This window comes from Mytilus californianus, unplaced genomic scaffold, assembly GCF_021869535.1.
Source record: "Mytilus californianus isolate M0D057914Y unplaced genomic scaffold, xbMytCali1.0.p SCAF_2, whole genome shotgun sequence".
In the NCBI taxonomy this organism is placed as follows: Eukaryota; Metazoa; Mollusca; class Bivalvia; order Mytilida; family Mytilidae; genus Mytilus; species Mytilus californianus.
In genome coordinates this window covers 94,829,352-94,853,321 of record NW_026262668.1, presented here as the reverse complement: position 1 = coordinate 94,853,321, position 23,970 = coordinate 94,829,352, and the positions used below count along the sequence as shown (strand labels likewise).

Below are 23,970 nucleotides of genomic sequence, written 5' to 3'. Positions count from 1 at the left end.
TAAACTGTTAACACAGAGATATGTCTCGCCTTTTTGTTATTTTGATAATGCAAATGTTGAAATTAAAATAGCAACACTTTAACATGCAAATATTCAAAGTCAATTTAACCATGACTGAAGGTACATGGCTATACAATCTCCCTGGAAATGAGATGAGCCAATGCTAATACAACTGCATACCAAATACCACTGACTTATCATCAGTAGTTCCCTTCAAAGGGGCACTAGCTACGAGATACATAAAAAATTTAAGTTATGATTATTTTTGTTCAATCATTAATGAAAGTGAAATAATGAAGTAATAATTTGCTATTAGCAGCCAGTATGGTTGAATTTCGTCAAAATAAGGTAAGAAACATCGATGATGAATTATTCACTTGCAAGTGAATAATTCGACCTCATTGGATCCGTATTCATATGAAATTTAATTTAACCCCTTAGATAGAGAAAGATTATGCATGATTGATGCGTGTTATGCTATTAAAAGAAAAGAATATCTTTTCCAGCATGTTAAATGAGTTAGAATAGCTAGAATTTTTTAAATTAGAGGTCTATAGTAAGGGGTTCAATATACCATGGTAGAGGGGTCAAAATACCATGATTTAGTAAAATTTTTAAAACATCTTTTCAAGCATGTTAAATACATACAAACTACATATTGGACTATTATAACTATGTAAAGCAGTTAGAATTGATAGAATTTTTGAAATTATAGATTTAAAGCAGGGGGTTCAATATACATGCTGAAAAAGATGTTTTGAACATTTTTTTAGCCATGGTATTTTGACCCCCCTGCCATTGTATATTGAACCCCTTCCTTCTTTTACACCTCCAATTTCAAAATTCTAGCTATTATAACCACTTTGTAAAATAAAAATTTTGACCCACTGTCATGGCATATTGGACCCCCTACTATAGACCTCAAATTAAAAAAAAAAAAGCTATTCTAACTCCTTTATATCGTAATAATGCTCCAAAAAGTAGTTCGTATGTATTTAACATGCCTGAACAGATGTTTTGAAAATTAAAAAAAAAACAAATCATAGCCAACAAATTGTAAATAAGATAATCTGCATACTATTTCTTTATAACAAGGGGGTTCAATTTTCCATGATGGGGTTCAAAATACCATATGGGAAAAATGACCCCAGATTCAAAATACCATGTGGTATAATGACCCCGGGGTCAATCTTCCATATGGTATTTTGACCCGGGGTTCACTTTACAGCAGGTTCAAAATACCATATGACACCAGGCCAAATAATCTCCATGGAAATGAGATATGTCAACGCTTATACAACTGCATACCAATTAGGAGATATCTGTATTGTATTTTAAGCTCCGACAAATTTGAATAAAAATAACTTATTAACAGTTATTTTTGCATGGTATTGTAAAAAAAAAATTGCATATACATAACTTAATAAAATGTTTTTCTTTGAATTTTTTGCTGAGTAATCATGATAAGTCCTTTTAATCAATTTTAGGTGGGGAAAACACAATTGAAAGGTCAGGTAAACAAAAAGGATCCATGACGTACAAAGCAATAAATGCCCTCAGTTGGCTGGAAAACTTTTCCAGAAAATATGCAGAGAAACTCCCAAATACACTGAAAATGCATCTACCACCATGCTTGACCAAAACATATGTTCATGATATATACATGCAGGAGTGTACAGACCAAGGAGTAATGGGTATATCTAAGAGCCATTTCCTACTTATATGGAGGACTTCTCTGTCATATGTTTCAATACCTAAGGTAAGTTAAACTATAAAAAATAGGCTGAAACCTAACATAGTTCACAATCAACATGAATAACAACACCTGTAGACCCTTTTCTTAAATCAGCTGTAACAGAAACAACTTCCAATATCAAGCATATATAATTATAGAATAACTAATTGAAGAATTCAAATAGAGAAAAATATTCAACGAATGACCGAACAACACATTAATTCACGAATGCGAGTAGCGTATGAGTTAATTATCAATGTTGTTCGGTCACGAGTTGGAATATTTTTCGATATTTGAATTCTTTGATTAGTTATTCTTTTTATTACATTGGCAAATGGCTTTTCTACAAAATTAAAGTAGAAAATGTAAGGAACTATATCTTCTTCTACGCATTAACAATTTGTTTTGATCGGACGTTATCGACGTCTTGACAACGCCTATTGTTGTATGACGTCAGAGGAGTGAAATAACCACGGTCACATGTGAAATTATCGGTTTTTATTTCACTTGGAAATCAATGTAATTCATTGCAACCTATGTAATAAACATTTTAAGCAATTTTGGTACTAATGATAACTCAAATGTATCTCAAAATTTTTGTGGAAAATTGTTAGTTTGATCCCAAGTAAACTCAAACCAAACACCTTTTTATACGACAGCAAAAAACAAGCATTTTTGTATTTTTCAGACAACAACTTGTGTGTAATTGTACGGATCTCTCTGAAATTGTACCACAAAGTTCCATATCACAAAGGGAAGGCTGTGATTGAGTTTGGGGGTTATTTGCCCCGAACGTTCAGGAATGGGGGGCAAAAAACAAGCATTTTTCTAGTTTTCTAGTATTAGGCTGCGCTTGGCGAAGCATTTTATTATATAAAAGATTTACCAAAACAACTTTTTTTCAAAGCTTTTAATTTTGATACTTGACATTTTTACTTGACAACAATCACTGCAACACTGTATTAATATATAACAGTTTTGATAATGTGATTGCTTGCTTAATTTAAAAAAAAATGTTTTCATTTACTAGAAAAATAATATTAGTTTTTTATCAAAGCTTTCAATTTTACTTTTTAGAAATCAAGATTCAGCAAATGTGATAAATGTACATTGATAAAAGTCGAACTGTCTAAATGCAAAGACAAAACAAGACGACAGAATCTTCTAAGGAAAAGAGAAGGTCACCTTCAACAACAAAAGTATGTTAATCAAAATATTTGAAGTTTGAGAAGTGAATTATTAATCAGATGTTAGATCTGTGTTCAGTCATATATGCCTTCAAATCATATATTAGCTGTTTGATTTTATCTCAAATAATTGGATGTGGTATGATAGCCAATGCAACAACTATCCATCAGATACTTAGTGACGTAGATGTTAGCAACAATAGGTTGCAATACTTAACAGTTTGATTTTTTAAGATGTTATTATGTCATAATTCTTATATGATTTGCATTTTGGGGAATACGTTGATTTGATTGGTCGAGAGAACTTCCGGAAGTTGTTCTTGACCTTGTTTATTTTTCGATAGACGGTTGACCAAACTGCTTTTCGTAACTAATGTTAACAAGATGGCGGCGATAATAACACAATCCGGCTCGACGTTGACCACATTTATTTTCACTTTGCATTAATCGTTAAATTAAATAATAAACAAAAAACATTCAGTTAAATGATAATAAGCGTTTTTGTAGTTTATATTTCATCAGATAGCAAATTTCCTGGAATACATATTTTTGCGTTAACCAACAAGTATATTCGTGCGCGAGGCTTATTCAATGACACAAATATACAATTTATGTGTGAAAGTAATAACGAGTGTAGAAAAATGAATTCCTTAACTCCAATTTTAAAGGATTATAAGGATTAAACTCATTTTTAAAGGAATTTATTGGTGTATAAACTTGACCAAGTCACTCACAAATATGTCATAAAAGTCCTTTGGAGTTTTATTTGTTTGTGAGTGAATTGGTCGAGTTTATACACCAATAAATTCCTTCAAAAAGGCGTTTAATCCTTTATTCTACTGTCATATATAAGAATAAGATTTTTACAATGGAAATACTTTCTTCGCTTCTCTTTTCCACAAAGTATTGCTTGTTTTTAAATGGCAACACACATTTAAAGTTTAAAGGAGAGAAACTATGTTTTATACAAATATATCATGCTTACAGGGGGTATTTGACAAAAATACCGGTTGAGAGGTACAAATTTCCAGAGCCATTTTGGCAAATACCCATTGTAAGCATGATATAATTGTTTAATTCCATCAAATGTTCTTAATATCCATCTTGACCTCAGAAATTTTATTGTGGAAGTTTCTACTTGACTGTATAATTTTGTATACACTGCAGCTGTGCTATCTGTGCGCAGTCAAATTGCATTGGTCTTATAATCATTTCTGATATTTTTTTATGTACTGAATGTAAATAAATCTCCTTATTTATCACGTTGACACTGCATTTCCATTGAGTTTTATTTATGACGTCATTAAAAGTACAGGTTCACAGAATTTTTACGTCCTTGGCTTAAAATTTTTATCTAAATATTTCATTTGGAACAGTTATAGGAGTTGCAGTATATAAAGAATAACTAGAAATTTGTTCTTTTAGAATAGAAATAATTCATTTTGTTATTTTTAGACAAGGTATTCCCCATCAGCCATGGTACTTGCTAGTAAATACCCCTGCACATGAAACTCCCTTATGACATTCACCAGCAGAATAAAAAAATCTCAATATATAGGAAATTGGTGAAAAATACCATGTCTCTCATCCGATCAAAAGACAGCATTAATGCATAAGGTGGGATTGTTATTAATAGCTGTATACTTATTTAAAGAATAATTTAACTCTGTTATTATCTTTATTGTTTTGAATTGTATTGATTTCATTGTTACATGTATGGCTTATCATATCTCTTGTAGTGAAGAAAGGAGGAAATACTACAAACATTGCTCAAAGGCCAGAAAAAACCCAGACAAGTACATGTCCATTATTATAGATGCCATGGACCAAAACAAGACAATGCTTCCACATTTTCTATATGTTGGAAAATATGTAGCAAACATGTGGAAGTTGAAAGTGAATTTGGTCGGTGTTATTATTCATGGCATTGGTATATATGGATTTTTTGACATTTTCCAATGGTCCCATGGGAGTAATATGACAATTAGTATTTTGATAAACACATTGATGATGATGAAATCCCTGCCATCTACGCTGTATCTACAGATGGACAATTGTGCCGGACAAAATAAAAATAGGTATGTTAATTTTAAAAAGACACATAAATTATACACATACAAAACTTAAAATAAGGTCTCTCCTAACATAAAAGAAAGCATATTTTAAGTAGTATTTCTATTTCTATTGGTTCTTGTTCTTACTCCTGTATATTTTCTAAGTCAAATTTTGTCAAATGTTGACCTGCAACCTTTATGAAATATAAATGTTTTTGTAAAATAAAAAAAAACCATGTCATATTCAGTGACATAAGAATTTGATTGATATAAGCCAACCATAACTACTGACTTTCAATGTAAAATAAATAAAGAAGTTCTCAGATAATATGTTTTTCTGTGAAATATCTAACTTCAAACACAACAGTTACATAAAAATGTAAGAAAATTTTAAAGTGATTGCATTAACACAATTTCTTCAGCATTTAAATATCAACTTATAGGATGCATGTCGTTGTTGGGATCAAATTAAGAAAGCGAAGTACAAAGACATAAATGGAATGAATGAAATGAATGAATTTCTTTAAATTGTCAGAGTGAGAAACTGGGCAAATGCATAGAAATATGGCATGTATTATAACTTTTTTCAACTCCACATTGAAGCAATGACTTCTTAGCAATTCATCATCAATGCCCCATATATATATAAGCCCATCTTATGATTAAAAGTTAAAATGTAATTTAGTTTTCTTGTTTGATTTGTTTTAGATTTGTTTTTTGGGGGGTATTCTATAGCTTACTATGCAGTATGGGTTTTGCTCATTGTTGAACGCTTTACAGTGACCTATAGATCTTACCTTGCATGTTATTTGGTGTATAAGAATTGTTCATTGCTAATTATACCACCTCTTCATTGTTTAATATATATTTTATCATAAGCTACAGGTAATTTCATAATAAAAAACTTTAATAATGGAATTGTCCAAAATATTAATTTTTATAACATACCATTCATAAGACAAAATTTTAGGATACTCCATCAATAGCCATTTTTTCACAGAAGAGGACAGAATATCACTTTACACAATCATGAAACCTTCTTCTTAATAAGAACAATATTTCATAACACAATATTCCGCTTTGCCTCTGTAAATAGTTTGAACATCCATGATTAAACCTTCAACACACCATATACCGGTAACTATTTCATCTGTATTTAAAAATGCCTTTTTATGTATTTACAGATTTGTACTAGGTTTTTTATGTCTATTGGTTGAACTTGGTGTTTTCGAAAAAGTAAAGGTGTCATTTTTAATGGTTGGCCATACACATGAGGATATAGACCAAGTATTTTCAAGGTAATTTGAGTTGAGTATTACAAAAAAAAACATTGTACAAAACAGTTGTGAAACATTGAATATGTTATTGGCGTATTTTTATAAAAAAAAATTGTAAATTATATCTTTAATTAGATTATTAAAATTGAGAATGGAAATGGGGAATATGTCAAAGAGACAACATCCCGACCAAAGAGCAGACAACAGCCGAAGGCCACCAATGGTTCTTCAACGCAGCAAGAAAATCCAGCACATGTAGGTGAGCCTCAGCTGGCCACTAAATAAAATTGTTTACTAGTTCATTGAAAGTGGAAGTCACACTAAAAACCAAAACATATAAATGAAATAAAATTAAAAAACATACAAGACTAACAAAGGCCAGAGACTCCTGACTTAGGACAGGCGCAAACATGCGGTGGGGTTAAACATGTTTTGTGAGATCTCGTCCCTCCCCCTATACCTCTTGCCAATGTAGAATAAAGAAACACATAGCAATACGCACAGTAAAAATCAGTTTCAAAGAAGTCCTTGTCCGATGTCAGAATAGGTAACAAAAGAAACTGAGCAAAATGACAATGAAACATAAATTTACAAAGGACTACTAGTTAACTACTTAGTTATTGTCGAGCCTGCGACTTTTGGCGCAGAAAGCTCGACATAGGGATAGTGATCCGGCGGCTACGGCGGCGGCGGCGTTAGCTAACTTCTTAAAAGCTTTATATTTTAGAAGGTGGAAGACCTGGATGCTTCATACTTTGTATATAGGTGACCTTGACCTCATTTTCATGGTTCATTGGTTATAGTTAAGTTTTTGTGTTTTGGTCTGTTTTTCTTATACTGTATGCAATATGACTACTATATTTGATGTATGGAATGATTGTAAGGTGTACATGTCTAGCTGGCATGTGTCTTCTGACCTTGACCCCATTTTCATGGTTCAGTGGTCAAAGTTAAGTTTTTGAGTTTTGGTTTTTTTTTCTAATATTATATGCAATATGTCATCTATATTTGGTGTATGGAAATATTTTATGATGTACATGTCAGTCTTGCAGGTTTTATTTGACCTTGACCTCATTTTCATGGTTCATTGCTCAGTGTTAAGTTTTTGTGTTTTGGTCTGTTTTTCTAATACTATAAGCAATAGGTCAACTATATTTGTTGTATGGAAGGATTGCAAGCTGTACATGTCTGCCTGGCATGGTTCATCTGACCTTGACCTCATTTTCATGGTTCATTGGTCAATGTTTAGTTTTCTTGATTAAGTCTGTATCTTAGAAACTGTAAACAATAGGTCAACTATATTTAGTGTATTGAGTGATTGTAAGGTGTACATGTATTTCTTGTTTGGTTTATATGACCTTGACCTCATTTTCTTGGATCATGTCAAGTGTATGTGATAGTTGTAGTAAAGCTTTATATTTATATTTAGGACTATCAACATAATATCAATGATTAGTAAAGAAGGCAAGACATTTCAGCGTGTGCACTCTTGTTTTTTAGAGCAAGAACCTTAACTGGATTATATTTTTCATATTTTGTACCTTCTCACAGAACTGATATTGATATAAACTAGTTTGTTTAAAAAAAGTTGAAATAAACTGCTGTTGCATTACGTTTATAGTAGTTGTATTGGATAAAAGAGAAGCAAAAATCATATCCAACTCACAATCAAAACTAACTAGGAAAAGCCAAAGCAAGAACAAGAAACAGAAAAAAAATCCACTGAAAACAAAAGCATTGACAAGAAAAGAAATTTTGAGATTGATATCTGGTGTTTTGAAAAGTATTTCCTACTACTAATGCAGCACCTTTATACAATAAGTTTAAGTGAAAATATGTTCATTAATCAATCCATAATTGTCTTGCATATTAGAATAATTTAATTTTGGATGTTACACATCTTCTGATTGGCTGACGTTGTTTTGTTTATCAGCTCATAGACATAATTTTGTTATGTGACCGTGACGTCATCAACGTTTTTTCATGGTTTACTCCGGTTTAAAATTAAATTTAGAATTAAATTATAAGAAATGACTGTAATAATTTTTCTGTCTATTCGAAATAACATAAAAAATGTGGTGCACACTTTCAAATAACCCACTACGCGGGTTATTCAGTGTGCACCACATTTTTGATGTTATTTCTTCATAGACAGAAAAAATATTACAGTCATTCCTTAAATGTATTTGTATTTGTTTTTTATCTTTTCAGATTTTCCAACTATTTATCCAAACATGCTGTAGCAACATTCGATAAAATGCTAACTGCTTTTGAAAATTGTTATAAACCATCTCCTATTGGTAATTAATTGTAATTTCATCTACTTTTACTTTTATTTATATATTGAAGGAAAGTTTTTAACTCTGATCTAGACCTTCAAATTTTTCATTACAATGAGCAAATAAAAAAAAGGCAACCATACGGCCTTCAATAATGAGAAAAACTCATACCTTACAGTTGGTTATGAAAGGCCCTGACAATGGCGACATGAATAATATGAAACAATTCAATTGAAAAAATGGCCTACTTTATTTACAACAAAACAATTTAAGACAAACATATATGTCAGACATGAACTATTTTTTTTCTTCTTCTGATGTATCACTTTAAAGAAGTATTATAGTATTGAAAAAAATTCTCTTTTGGTTGTGCCCTGTTATCTATTTCTTGCATGAATAGATATTTCTTGTATCACACTGCATCGCTTGTGATACCAGCATCACAAGATAATATCATGGCATTTCCATTTGTACTCTTTAGGTCAAGGATGACTTTCAAAGGTTAAGACCATGTACATTTCGTACATGGCAAAGGACTTATTGATTTCATCAATAATACTCACAGTTTAACCAGAATATATATCTTTTTCAGGTATAAAGACATCTAAGGTCTATAATTTTAGCCAAACTTTGAACATAGACAACATCTCAGGTCATTCAAAACCTCATGTTTTTAAAATCAAGAAAGATTTAAGTGGGAAAGCCAAAATGTTCTACAAAAAATGGTCAACAGACAAGGTAAGTACATACATAACACATTTTCAAAGTCAATAACGATTCAGTACCAAAATTGCAATGATCACCTTATTTGCAAAAGAGAAAAATATTAAAAAAACAAAATAAATGTTACAGGTTTCCTCAGAGGCTAAGCAATTCGTACTTTTATATTTGACACTTTATTTTAACATAACTGAATAAATGTCTGAAATATACAAACGATCACATTATATATCAATAATTTAATTCTGCATGTAACACTTCTTTGGATTGACTGAAAGTTTGTTGTATATCATGTGACCGTTTCATCATCAACTTTTTTCACTGATTTACTCCCTTTAAAATGAGAATTTAAAATTTAGTTTATAAGGAATGACTGTAATATATTTTCTGTCAATTCAAAATAATCTAAAAAATGCGGTGCACATTTATAAATAAACCGTGTTCACCAACTTTTTTTAAATCTTCATAGACAGAAACAAATATTACAGTCATTCCTTAGATGATTTGTCCAGTGAAAAATATTACATTCACAAAAATTCAATTTTTACATTTGTTCCTCACAATTAAGACACATCAAATCCTACAATTTCATTGGTCGATTTGCTATATTCTAATTATTGATTATATTTAGAAGGATTTTCTTTATAACCTTGTTAACATAATTCTTCATATTTCATTATAATTTGTGTATGCTTATTCTTTTAACATTTACATGTAATTCACTTCAGGAATGGCAAGAAACAGCTGGACATATCCTTAAAAATAACAATTTGCATGGTCTGGAAGAAATTTCACCAGACTTTTCTATGATTGATGTAAACAGATTAAAACCTGATATAGAAAAAGCAAAAAAGTATTTCAAAAGGATGGAAGATAAGGATTGGTGGGACAAATTTTTAGAAGAAATTGATGGTGAGTTTAATTAAGGATGTATTCTTCTGACGTTCCAGTTTCGTTGAAATTTTGTTATGTAATTATTTCCAAAACATGTGTTACAAGTGGAAAATATCAATGAACTTAAAAAATATCATAATCAAACTTAACTCTGTGAAAAGATTGTGTATTTACAATAAGTAGATTTTGAGTAATAAAATTTTCAAATTTTATAACCAATCAAGTCGGTCTCATTAGCCAAAATGTTGAGAAAATGGGTGAGGGGTACAAGAAATAATTTTTCCAGATACATGTATATCCCATATCAATTTTTTCTTTTCAAATTTCTTAGATATGTATTTTTTCAATCATTTATAACAAAGAAGTTGAAATAATATGCTTTTTGTCCTAAAAAAAAGAAAAATCCCAAATTTACAAAATTGACAACATGGTTAATTTGACACAAAAAAGCAACAAAATTTGATAAACTTTCTTATATTAACACTTATCCATAGTGTTTTTAAATTAAATTTATTCAGATTGGTCCACTTCATCTTTATTGAAAGTATGAAAAAAAGTTTAAATGTGAAACTGTGATTTTTTTCCTGATAATAGGCCAAAAATGGGTAAAAATTGATGAAAATGGGAAAATCATCAAAATTGGGTACTTTCAAATGGCTGCATCAAAAAAAGGAAGTGCAACAGCATATGATTTTTTCTTCACCAATTATTTTTTTACAGTCATATAAAACCAAAAATCATGTTAAGAAAAAAAGTTTAATTCTAGAAATTTTTGGCTCCTCAGAGGTGTACATCCTTAAGTATTGGATGTAAGCTTATCATCTGAATAGGTTAAGGACAAAAAATGGTTAGCAATAAAAATGTTAAAAAGCTAACTGTCTATTTATTAGGAAAAAACTGAAAAATGAAAATAATGTTTTTCAAAAATGTGATCTGGATATTGTTTTTTGGCCCAAATTTTCTATAATTCCATAAGGGTTTGACAAGGTTAATGAGGTTTTAAAAAAAAATTCAAACCACAGACTGAACCTAAATGTTGATGATAACGCTGATGCTGACAGAATTTAGGATCACTATGTTTTGCTTGCACCAAACAAATGTGGACTTAACAATAAACACAAAATGGTGGTGAAAAAACTCAAAATATGTGCAAATTTGGTATCCTCGTGTTAGGTACAACATATCTTGGTTTAAAGAAGTTAAAGAATTAGATTTAATGTATTCTATTCATTTCAGATTATACTTTTGAATATGAGGATGTTGAACTAGACATTATTCAGCAACTGGTAAACAGAAAGAAAACTATTTCTTCAGAACAAAATGTGCAACAAGACGATGGAAATGAATTATCTGATGAGGACAAACCAATTGAACCTGTAAGTTTACAAACTAAAGATTAAATATTTATGTTTCAAAAAATTGAAAGTATTTAATTATATATATATAAACAGTGTTTGTAACATGGATTTAAATGTACAATTCTCTTTCCCTTGGATTTAAGAAAAAAATAATCAGATATTAGTGACAAGATAGTTTTTTCTTAACAATTAAGAAAGGTGTACACTGCACAACAGGGGCCTTGTTGGCCTGGTGTTCTAGTCTGAGTAGTCAAATTATTGTATCACTAGCCAGTCAACAATGAGGTTCTAATCCCGCATGGGGCAGGTGCACTAGACTCCAATCTTAATTGACTAGGATTGTCAGTTTTCCTACCGAAGGTCGTTGTTTTTCTCTGGGAACTCAGGCTTCCTCCACCAACAATAATAAACTGCTTCGCTGAGCACAGCTAGATACGCCCGCAGAGGTCCGACCCTGAACAGTTGGGGCAGAAATGGACACAATATTCAAGCTTGATTCAGGTCTGAATTTGGATTGTAATTAAATATTTGACATATTATAGGTTTCTGAATAAATGTATTCAAAGAACTTAAATTGGTTATATGAATTGAATTTATATTCAATTAAAAATTTCTTGCTGTTGTGCAACACTTAGTAAATCTGTTGTCAAGACTATAAACAAATAAAGTTCAATTAATTCTCAATGCCATATTAGAAATTTATGAAAATAAAAAGGGAGCTTACATCAATAGATATAAACAATTCACCAAAGTTTCATAAGAATTGGTGACAGCATTTTTGAGTTATTGTCTGAAAACTGGAAAATCACCCTTTTTTTAATGAATAAAACCCCATAACTCAGAAATGTTAAATGTAAAATTTATAAAATTCTAAAGAGAGTTTACATCAATACATACAAACAATTCACCAAAGTTTCATAAGAATTGCTGAAAGCATTTTTGAGTTTTTGTGCGAAAACTGAAAAATCCCCCCTTTTTTTATGGATAAAACCCTGTAACTCGGAAACGTAAAATCTAAAATTTATAAAAATCAAAAGAGAGCTCATGTTAATAGATATAAACAATTCACCACAATTTCTTGCAAGTTGGTGAAAGCATTCTTGACTTATTGTCCGAAAACTGGAAAATCCCCCTTTTTTTAATGAATAAAACCCCATAACTCGGAAACGTAAAATCTAAATTTTATAAAAAACGAAAGGGAGCTCACGTCAATAGATATAAACAATTCACCAAAGTTTTATGCAAATTGGTTAAAGCATTCTTGAGTTAATGTCCGACATGTTGACGACGGACAGACGGACGGACAGACGGACGGACGGACAGACGGACAACGGTATACCATAATACGTCCCGTAAACGGGCGTATAAAAACTAATTGCCAAGAGATAGCACAATAGTCTTGAAAGTGGCGTTCAACACCAATCAATCACTGCACAACATCGCCCTACTATAACCCGGTTTTGGACTTTGTACAACCGGGCAATAATTATACGTGAATGAGGCAGATCTATGATATATAGAAGTTTTAAGTGATTTGAAAAATATATTTAGAACTAATTTTTGTCCCAGCTTTTACAGTACTGGCATTTAAACAAAATAATTTTAATACAAAGATATGTTAAATGTAAACTATATTCTATTTAAGGAAAGACTGCAATATTTTTTCTGTCTATTCGAAATAACATAAAAAATATGGTGCACACTGAATAACCCGCGTAGCGGGTTATTTAAAAGTGTGCACGACATTTTTTATGTTATTTCGAATAGACAGAAAAAATATTAAAGTCATTTCTTATAATTTAATTCTAAAAAGGAGTAAATCATGATAAAAACGTTGATGATGTCGCGGTCACATGACAAAATTATGTCTATGAGCTGATAGACAAAACACTTTCAGCCAATCAGAAGACGTGTTACATCCAAAATTAAATTATTGTTTAATGCAGAAATGATAGTTAGTTATTTTTCATTTCAGGTAATTATTGGAAAGAAATTAAAGAAGACGTCAGAAGAAATACCAGTATTAACAGCTGGGCAAATGATCCTTGTTGATTGTGGATTATATGCCGGAGAATGGCCGCAAGTAGGAAAGATTTTGTCCATTTTAGAAAAGTCTGTACAGGTGCATTGGTACAAAGGCAGCAAGACTTCGTCCTGGACACCTTGTACCAGACAAGTAAAAGGAGAAAAGGGAAAACGAGAACCTTGGACAGACATGGTATCAAGGGAAGAGGTCAAATCACAAGGATTTCTTTTGACATCAGCAAAGTGTCTCCCAAAGGCCATTAAAGAAAAAATAGACAAATATTGTTAATAGAACTATGTTATATTAAAGGGGCGTTAGTTTTGATTTAGACAAAATTTTATAAATGTGAATAATGCGGCTACTTGAGTAAGGCAGAAATAAGAACTTGCATACTGATATCAAATACATCTATCTGTATGTAGCGTTTCCTAAAATCACATTTAAATTAAACTCGCATTATTGTCCATTCTTCAAAAAATTGCAAAAATAAATGCACACAGTAATTTTTGAATTTATGGTAACTGAAATGAATTTAAAAAAAAAACAATCGCATATCAGTGATGACTTAGAGGTCGCACATTGAAAATATAGCAGATTTATTAAGCATGAGTTGTTGGTTAAAACTTTGACCTTGAAAAAATCAGAATTTTAGGAAATAATGTTTATTTTGAAAGATTTTATGAAACTAATTGAATTATAATGTATAAAAACCATTCCGTTCAGATTGATAATAGCTTGGGATTTGATTAAGATAAGTGCATAAATCAGAAGTTATATTTACTCTTTCCTATCAATGGATCTTAATCATAATAATAATATCATGATAAATAATGAATATTTCATTTAAAGAGGGTAACATCACTTAGTACAATAATAATCTTCATTGAGACCCTATAAATAACTCATCTTATTATATAGTATATACATATATACAACTAACTATGCTAACAAAATGTGAAGAACATACAGACTAAGTGGTATGTATCATAAAAATATTTCTATAATGATGTACAAGATAAATATATGGACTTTTAGTTTAGGACATGACTGGCAAATATGACCGTTTCCGGACCCTTAAGGTGGTACCTAACACTACAGGGAGATAACTCTGTAAAAACCAGCTAAACGTTTTAATTACGTTGTATTGTTAAGGAAATATTAAGCTTCTCAATGATCAAAATTAGTGTTTGTTAAACTGCTATATAACCAATGAAATTTTTCTGATAAAGTGGTTGGTTCAAATTTTTTGAAATTTTTATATTTTTGTCAAAGGGTCAAAGTAAACATTTTGTCAAAATTTTATGAAAATTAAACGAGCCAAATTAATATTAGTCAAGGTGTTAGGTACCACCTTAATTTAGACTATAGATAAATTTCTGTGATAATTATTTTATTGGCCTGTCATGTTGTATTTGTTACATACAATAAATTATTGTTTATTTTCATTTTTGAGAACTTGTTGATAAATATGATTTGAATCATTTAAAAGAAATAGTATCAAACTTGTATTTCTCTTATTTTCATAATAAAATTCAGCGATTTAAAATATCAAAAGCTTTTTTAAAATGTAAGAATACAACTCCAGTGTATTGTTTCCTTGACCACAGTTAATTAACAATTAAAGTTATTGGTGTTTGATGAAGTGTTGTTTGGGTGTTTTGTTATGCCCTAGAACACATTAAAAAATTGAAACAAATGTTATTTTTAACTAGCTTAATGTCAATAATGTCTTTATATTGAAATCTGTGAGTCTTGTGTTTCATATATTTTTTTTAATTATGGAAAAAGATACTTGAAAGGGAAATTTGCTTGTTCTAATTGTTACTGAGTATACAAATATTGTAATATGCTAGTGTTAAAAATTGATTTTGGTAACCTTTGTTTGAATAATTTCAAACTACAAGTTATTTTGACAGTACTATCAATCTTTAAATGATTATACTTTTATGACATGTATGTCATAATAAACTACATTTATTTCATTATCAATTTTCATATTGTTGTTTCTTAGCATCTAATTGATGAAAAGTGTTACCATTCATTTTAAACTTATTTAGGTCAGATCGTTAATTTGCAATTTGATGCCATTAGCTCCTCCAAAAAACAATAAAGATATATCTATGGCAAGCTGTTTTTATATTTATTCAATTTTCAAGATATATTATAAAGTTAAAAAGATATCTCATATACGTTACAAGATATCTCATTAAGTATTTTTTAAAAGATATCTCATAAACTATATAAGATATCTTATTTACTTAAAAAGATATCTTATAAAGTTTATAAATTTTAGCAGAGTTGATATTCTGATTTTGAAAAAGATGGATTTGTTATAAGTTGTTATTGGCTTTGACATAGCTTTCAGTAACTGAGTACTCTCAAAACTGTACTTTGTGACTTTTGAGTTTTTGTTAGGTTTTTATGTGCTTTGTATCAATCGGATGAGTGAAGCCCTTTTCAACTTATTTTGACTGTTTGGTTCTTATTTTTTACACCAATGTCCCAGGTTAAGAAGAGGGATAGCGCCAGAAAACATGTTGATAACCTAGCCACAATTTACTTCTATGTCATTTGGTCTCTGGTGGAGAGTTGTCTCATTGGCACCATACAACATCTTATGTTTGTATGAAGCTCATTATTTCGGAAGATTTACGTGTCAAATCAAAAAAGTATACACATTTGATTAAATCTTTTGTAGAACATAATATGGTAACATACTTACTTCATGCTTCAAATGGGGTCCAATTTTCAAAAACAGTATTACAGTGTACATAAATTAAAGGACAATTGTCTTTCATTCACACATTGTAAATATGCCCCCTTATCTGGACCTCCAGGTCCCCTGTACTGAGGTTGCCTGGTTAATGACTAATATGTCAGATCATACAACACCACTCACCTTGAAGCTATGTTACAAGCAGATAAGCATGCTACAGAGGATGATTAATAGTCAAAAGGTGCATAGAGGCTTACAAGTGTGATGCATTATACAGTATATGTGAGCAAGGCATGCAAAGCAAAATAAGGCAGATATAGAAACATAGAAAACATGCATTTAGTTGAAAAATTAGCACTACAAAGTATTTAGTAGCAGAGATAAAGGTTAAAATTAGTATTCAATTTACAAACACATTATAACTACAGCAATGATGTATTTAAAATTGTGCATCCAACAAAGTTCATCATTTGTAAAAAATACAGAACAAGTAAGGTATGCATAGATTGGAGTCATCTAGAAATTAATCTACTGGTTGGATAAAGGTAAGTCACTCATGTGAAAATATAGGTTAGCAGGCAACCATGCATGTCTAAGGTGACTTTTTTGGGGGAAATTTTTGATAAAAAAAAATTAGGGGGGATTTTGCCAAAATTTGTTTTTATTTTTCTTTTGCCAAAAAAAAAAAAAAAATGGGTGACTTTTGCCAAAAATTATTTTTTTCTTCAAATTTTTGAAATTTTTTTTTTTTTTTTTTTTTTTTGAATTTTATCAAAATTTTATTTTTTGGGTAATTTTGCATTTAAATTCAATTTTTTTTTTTTTTTTGAATTTTTACCCCAAAAAAATTTTGAAGTCCAACTAAGGGGGTTAGCCATGCACGCATGGCTAAGGGTTAGTTCAACAATAATGTCATATTTTATATAGTCCAACTAAGGGGGTTAGCCATGCACGCATGGCTAAGGGTTAGTTCAATAATAATGATATATTTCATTTAGTCCAACTAAGGGGGTTAGCCATGCATGCATGGCTAAGGGTTAGTTCAACAATAATGTCATATTTTATATAGTCCAACTAAGGGGGTTAGCCATGCACGCATGGCTAAGAGTTAGTTCAATAATAATTATATATTTCATTTAGTCCAACTAAGGGGGTTAGCCATGCACGCATGGCTAAGGGTTAGTTGAACTGTAATAATATATTTCATTAATTCCAACTAAGGGTTGGCCATGCTTGGGGTTAGATCATCATCAATTACAGACTTAATCATATATTTGCATGACAATTTGAAGATAATAATTTTTGGTAATAACTTCATAATAGTCATCACTGTTTGTGAATTTTATTTTATAACTAAGGCTTAGAACAACATACACAAAATCATTTCATATTCCATAATATATAATTATTCCAGATTCAATTAATTCCTTGTTTTAATAATTTTTGAGATAATAGGCTATCTAAAATCAATGGTGAAATTCATTATCTAACGGCAATAACTCCTACAAGAAGTTGTCAGACAGTTTTGACTTAAATGAACAATAGGTAGAGCTTAACATTCTGACATTTTTGCCCATGTCAGATTTTCTCTATTCATAGCGGTTTGCAAAATAATATACAAAACTTAAATTTTACCCCAATGTTCTATTTTTAGCCATGTCAGCCATCTTGGTCGGCAGACAGGGTCCAAGGAAACAATTTTTAAACAAGATACCCCAATGATGATTGTGGCCAAGTTTCATTAAATTTTGCTCTGTAGTTTCAGAGGAGAAGATTTTTGTAAAAATTAACGACGACCGATGCCAAGTGATGAGAAAAGCTCACTGGGCCTTTTGGCCAGGTGAGCTAAAAACGCAGTTTATTTGATAATTGTAACTTTCTATAAACCAATCTCCTTAAATCCCTGTTCCAAAATTTGACTATCCTTGGTACAATTTTTTTTTACACATTTATAGAATGTCACAACAGATTGTTTTAAGCAAACAGTACACTACCTGTATGTTTAGACAATCTCCTGTTATCAATGTGGCACTTAAGAACACCTTCTATAATACAACAATTATAGCAGGGAAGAATAGTGCATAATAATATTTCTGGTCACTGATAACACATATAATAGTCAGACCTAACCATAATTGTTCGACTCATCCGAGGTTGTGAGCTTGTCGCCAGGAACCAAGTATTCTCCAAACTCAAAAGAGCACTTTGTATGTGAATGTGGAAGACTGTTTTTAATTTCTATCTTTCTGTATCAATATTCCATGTTTTATTTTAAAATAATTATTTCATAAACATGAGAAAATAAACCGTAACTTAGATGTACATATTTTTCACATCATATCACGGTCTGCTTTGATGCGTATACATGTATGGGTCTACAATGATAATTTAATATAATTTAAAGTAGTTGCGAGACTAGACAAAAAGTTAGAGGAATATTTTCAACTTTTTCCTTTCTGGCACAGTAAAGCCTTCATCTTTTTACTGCACAATGCTATCAATTTTATTATAATTATTCGTCTTTTATTGATTTTGGTTTCTCAACTTGGGTCTTTTTAGTTCATATAAATACAATGATTATCTCAGATAAAATGCTTAACACAAACATTTTTTTATCTTGAAACGATAAACTTTATAATCAAGTCAAATATGGCCCTTACCGAACTTACTCCTTAATGTTCTTCTAGGGGACTTTTTTAATATATTTGAGTTAACAGAGATTTTAAATCAACCGAAATTAAGTCTCAAAAGAGGTCAATGTCAATTTCAACAAGCATTCTGAGACAATACATAGTCCCCTACCAGTTAAAAATTAATTGTACTGTAACAAAATGCTAACTTGATCTATAACTTGTCATGGTGTAACTATATATATAACAAATATCAAGTCAATATCTTCAAGCATGACGAAAAAAAGTATAGAAAACTGATTATTTAAGTGAATTTTCTTTGTCCAAAGACCACAACTCTGCACAAAATTATCAGACCGGAACAAAATTTGAACTTGAATGTAACTTGTCATGATAAAACAATATATAAAATATCAAATCAAAATCTTCAAGCACGAAGAAAAAAAGTGGAAAACTGATTTCCCGGACTGACGGATGAACTGACAGACAGACAGAAGGACTGAGTGCAAACCTAAAGTCCCTTTCGACTTCGTCGGTAGGGGGACTAAAAACACTGAGCAAAACAGGAATTTACTGGGACTGACAAAATACATTGTACGTCGATTTGTCAAGAGTTTTCAACACAATCATGTTCAACTGTATAATGTATCAAAAGTGATCAATACGGTAACATGTACATAACCTTCCTGTACATGTAGTCAAATAATCTACCTCGTCTAATTTCAATTGGATTTGCTCCTTTGCTGATCTTTTCAAACCCTTCCTTGGCTATAGATCTGGCCAGTACAGTTGCTGTGGTAGTTCCATCTCCAGCCTCTTCATTGGTGTTATTAGCCACATCTTGTACCAGTTTAGCCCCTATGTTCTGATACTTATCCTTTAGTTCAATAGATTTGGCAACTGTAACTCCATCTTTTGTTATTTTTGGAGACCCCCAGCTTTGTTCAATGATTACATTTCGTCCCTGAAATGAAGGTTTTAGAATTATGAAAAAAAAAACAGTGTGTGTGTTTATTGTACAATGACCAACCCTGATTTTTTAGAGCAGACTCGCAACTTCACTGAGAAATGCTCAAATTATATTTTCACCAGTTTTGTTCCTGACAGCAATATTCTTCTTGTTCAACAGCTAGCTATATATAGCTTAATGCCCAAAACTGTCAACATGTACAAATGTATTGTGTAAAAACAGAGTAAAAACATATCTGACAAAAAGAACTTTGACAAATGGCAGCTAACCAGAAATATAGGTAAATGTAATACTGGATTTGATTTAAAGATCTGATAAGGATACTTAAGTTGTGTTGATCAAATAAAAACAAGAGGCTTCCAAGATAATAACCAATAAACTGTTATCACAGAGATATGTCTCGCCTTTTTTGTAATTTTGATAATGCAAATGTTGAAATTAAAATTGCAATACTTTAACGTGTAAGTAATGCAAATATTCAAAGTCGATGAACCATGACTGAAGGTACATGGCTAAACAATCTCCATGGAATGAGATGTGCCAATGCTTATACAACTGCATACCAAATACCATTGACTTATTATAAGTCGATCCCTTTCATCAAACCTTAACACAAACATTAACTTGTAAACTATGTAAAAGTTTCAAAGTCAATGAACCATGATCAGGGGTGGGGCTATATAATCTCCATGGAAACGATACTTGCAAATGCCAATAAATTTGCATACCAAATATCAATGACTTAACATTAGCAGTTCATCTTAAACTGATCTAATCACAAACTAACACATGTAAACTAAGCAAAAGTTTCAAAGTAAATAGACCATGACTGAGGGGGCGGGGCCAAATATTCTCCATGGAAATGAGATGTGCTAATGCTTATACAACTGAACACCAATTAACATTGGCCTACCACTAATGGGTCCCCTTGAACTGACCTAATCACAAACTAATACATGTGAACTTAGCAAAATTTTCAGTCTATAGACCACGACTAAGGGGGCGGAGCCAAATAATCTCCATGGAAATGAGATATGCCCATGCTTATACAACTGCATACCAAATATTATTGTACTACCTCTAGTGGTTCCCCATAAATTGACCTAATCACAAACTAATACATGTTAACTATGAAAAGTTTCAAAGTCAATAGATCTTGACTGAGGGGGCGGGGCCAAATAATCTCAATGGTAATACAACTGCATACCAAATATCATTGACCTACCACTAGTGGTACACCATGAACTAGACCTAATCACAAACTAATACATCGTTCACGCCGCCGCCGGAAACAGCATACCTATGTCTCGCTTTTTGACTCCGTCAAGGCGAGACAAAAACTGATAATTTAAAAATAAATTACATTTCAGTGGCAACAACTCCAAAATGGGTTGTCCATTTTTTCTGAAAATACCATAGGAGATAGACCTTGACAGACTGGTCAATTCTACACTTCTTTAGATTGCTCCAATTGCTTAAGTTTAAAGATTTAAGCCAAAAAATTTGAAATGAACTCAAAATTGACATTTCAGGGAATACTCCTAAATGGATTGTCTGATTTTTCTGATAAATCCTCAGGTGATCATTTGTACCTCATCAGATTTGTTGCTAACTGCTTTAGTTTTGACATACAAGCAATAAACTGCTTCGCTGAGCACAGCTGGATACGCCCGCAGAGGTCCAACCCTGAACAGTTGGGGCAAAAATGGACACAATATTCAAGCTTGATACAGGTCTGAATTTGGATTGTAATTAAATATTTGATATATTATAGGTTTAAATGAAGTCAAAGAACTTGAAATTGGTTATATGAAAGATTTTTTGCTGTTGTGCAATACACTGTGCTGTTGCACAATACTTAGCACATGTGTTGTCAGACTATAAACACATAAAATCTTATAACTCTGAAATGTAAAATCGAAAATTTATAAAAATCAAAAGGGAGCTTACAAAAATAGATATAAACAATTTACCAAAGTCTCATAAAAAATGCTGAAAGCGTTTTTGAGTTATTGTCCGATAACTTGAAAATCCCCATTTTGTAATGAATAAAACCCCATAAATATATATTCTGAAATTTATAAAAATCAAAAGGGAGCTCATGTCAATAGAAATAAACAATTCACCAAAGTTTCTTGCAAATTGGTGAAATTGTTTTTGAGTTATTGTCTGAAAAATGGAAAATCACCCCTTTTTTAATGAATAAAATCCCAAAACTTGGAAACAGTGAATCCGAAATTTATATAAAACAAAAGGGAGCTCACGTCAATAGATATGAACAATGCACAAAAGTTTCATGCAAAATGGTGAAATTGTTTTTGAGTTATTGTCCGAAAACTGGAAAATCCCCCCTTTTTTAATGAATAAAACCCCAAAACTCAGAAATGGTAAATCCGAAATTTATAAAAAACGAAATGGAGCTCACGTCAATAGATATAAAATGCTTCGCTGGGGCGCAGCTTGATACGACCGCAGAGGTCGAACCCTGAACAGTTGGGGCAAGTATGGACACAACATTCAAGCTTGATACAGGTCTGAATGTGGATTGTTATTAAATATTTGACACAGCATAGGTTTCTGACACAGAAAGAATGTGGTCTAAGAACTTGAATTTTTTTAATTTACCTATTATGGTCCAATGTCCAAAATCAAAATACATGGTTAGATTCAGCATATCAAAGAACCCCATATATTCAATTTTTGTTAAAATCAAACAAAGTTTAATTTTGGACCCCAACTTGGACAAACTTGAAAACTGGGCCCATAATCAAAAATCTAAACACATGTTTAGATTCAGCATATCAAAGAACCCCAAGAATTCAATTTTTGTTAAAATCAAACTAAGTTTAATTTTTGGACCCTTTGGACCTCAATGAAGACCAATTTGATAGCGGGGCCTACAAATAAAAAATCTAAATACATGGTTAGATTCAGCATATCAAAGAACCCCAATAATTCAATTTTCGATGAAATCAAACAAAGTTTAATTTTGGACCCTTTTGACCTCAATATGAACCAATTTGATAGCGGGGCCTACAAATAAAAAATCTAAATACATGGTTAGATTCAGCATATCAAAGAACCTCATATATTCAAATTTTGTTGAAATCAAACAAAGTTTAATTTTGGACCCCAATTTGGACCAACTTGAAAACTGGGCCCATAATAAAAAATCTAAATACATGTTTAGATTCAGCATATCAAAGAACCCCATATATTCAATTTTTGTTGAAATCAAACAAAGTTTAAATACTGGACCGTATCTTGGACCAACTTGAAAACTGGGCCCATAATCAAAAATCTAAACACATGTTTAGATTCAGCAAATCAAAGAACCCCAAGAATTCAATTTTTGTCAAAATCAAACTAAGTTTAATTTTGGACCCTTTGGACCTCAATGTAGACCAATTTAAATAAAATGCTTCGCTGGGCGCAGCTTGATACGACCGCAGAGGTCGAACCCTGAACAGTTGGGGCAAGTATGGACACAACATTCAAGCTTGATACAGCTCTGAATTTGGATTGTGATTAAATATTTGACACAGCATAGGTTTCTGACACAGAAAGAATGTGGTCTAAGAACTTCAATTTTTTTAATTTACCTATTATGGTCCAATGTCCAAAATCAAAATACATGGTTAGATTCAGCATATCAAAGAACCCCATATATTCAATTTTTGTTGAAATCAAACAAAGTTTAATTTTGGACCCCAACTTGGACAAACTTGAAAACTGGTCCCATAATCAAAAAACTTAACACATGTTTAGATTCAGCATATCAAAGTACCCGAAGAATTCAATTTTTGTTAAAATCAAACTAAGTTTAATTTTGGACCCTTTGGACCTTAATGTAGACAAATTTAAAAAACGGGACCCAAAATTAAAAATCTAAAAACACGGTTAGATTTGGCATATCAAAGAACCCCAATTATTCAATTTTTGATGAAATCAAACAAAGTTTAATTTTGGACCCTTTTGACCTCAATATGAACCAATTTGATAGCGGGCCCACAAATAAAAAATCTAAATACATGGTAAGATTCAGCATATCAAAGAACCCCATATATTCAATTTTTGTTGAAATCAAACAAAGTTTAATTTTGGACCCCAATTTGGACAAACTT

At 31.2% G+C, this 23,970-nt stretch overlaps 1 protein-coding gene and 1 long non-coding RNA gene across 3 annotated transcripts in view; one reads left to right on the top strand and one right to left on the bottom strand.

Moving 5' to 3' along the window:
* Positions 1–22,732, top strand: part of LOC127730462 (uncharacterized) — an 85,867-nt gene extending 63,135 nt beyond the window's left edge. Inside the window, exon 2 of the long non-coding RNA XR_007995115.1 lies at positions 22,420–22,732. This is a non-coding gene — a long non-coding RNA (uncharacterized LOC127730462). The remainder of the gene's footprint in view (positions 1–22,419) is intronic.
* Positions 1–23,970, bottom strand: part of LOC127730439 (heat shock protein 60A-like) — a 100,177-nt gene that overhangs the window by 68,927 nt on the left and 7,280 nt on the right. For both annotated transcript variants that reach the window (XM_052238860.1, XM_052238859.1), the window contains exon 3: positions 19,588–19,840. In XM_052238860.1, coding sequence (XP_052094820.1) covers positions 19,588–19,840 — 253 coding nt within the window. The remainder of the gene's footprint in view (positions 1–19,587; positions 19,841–23,970) is intronic.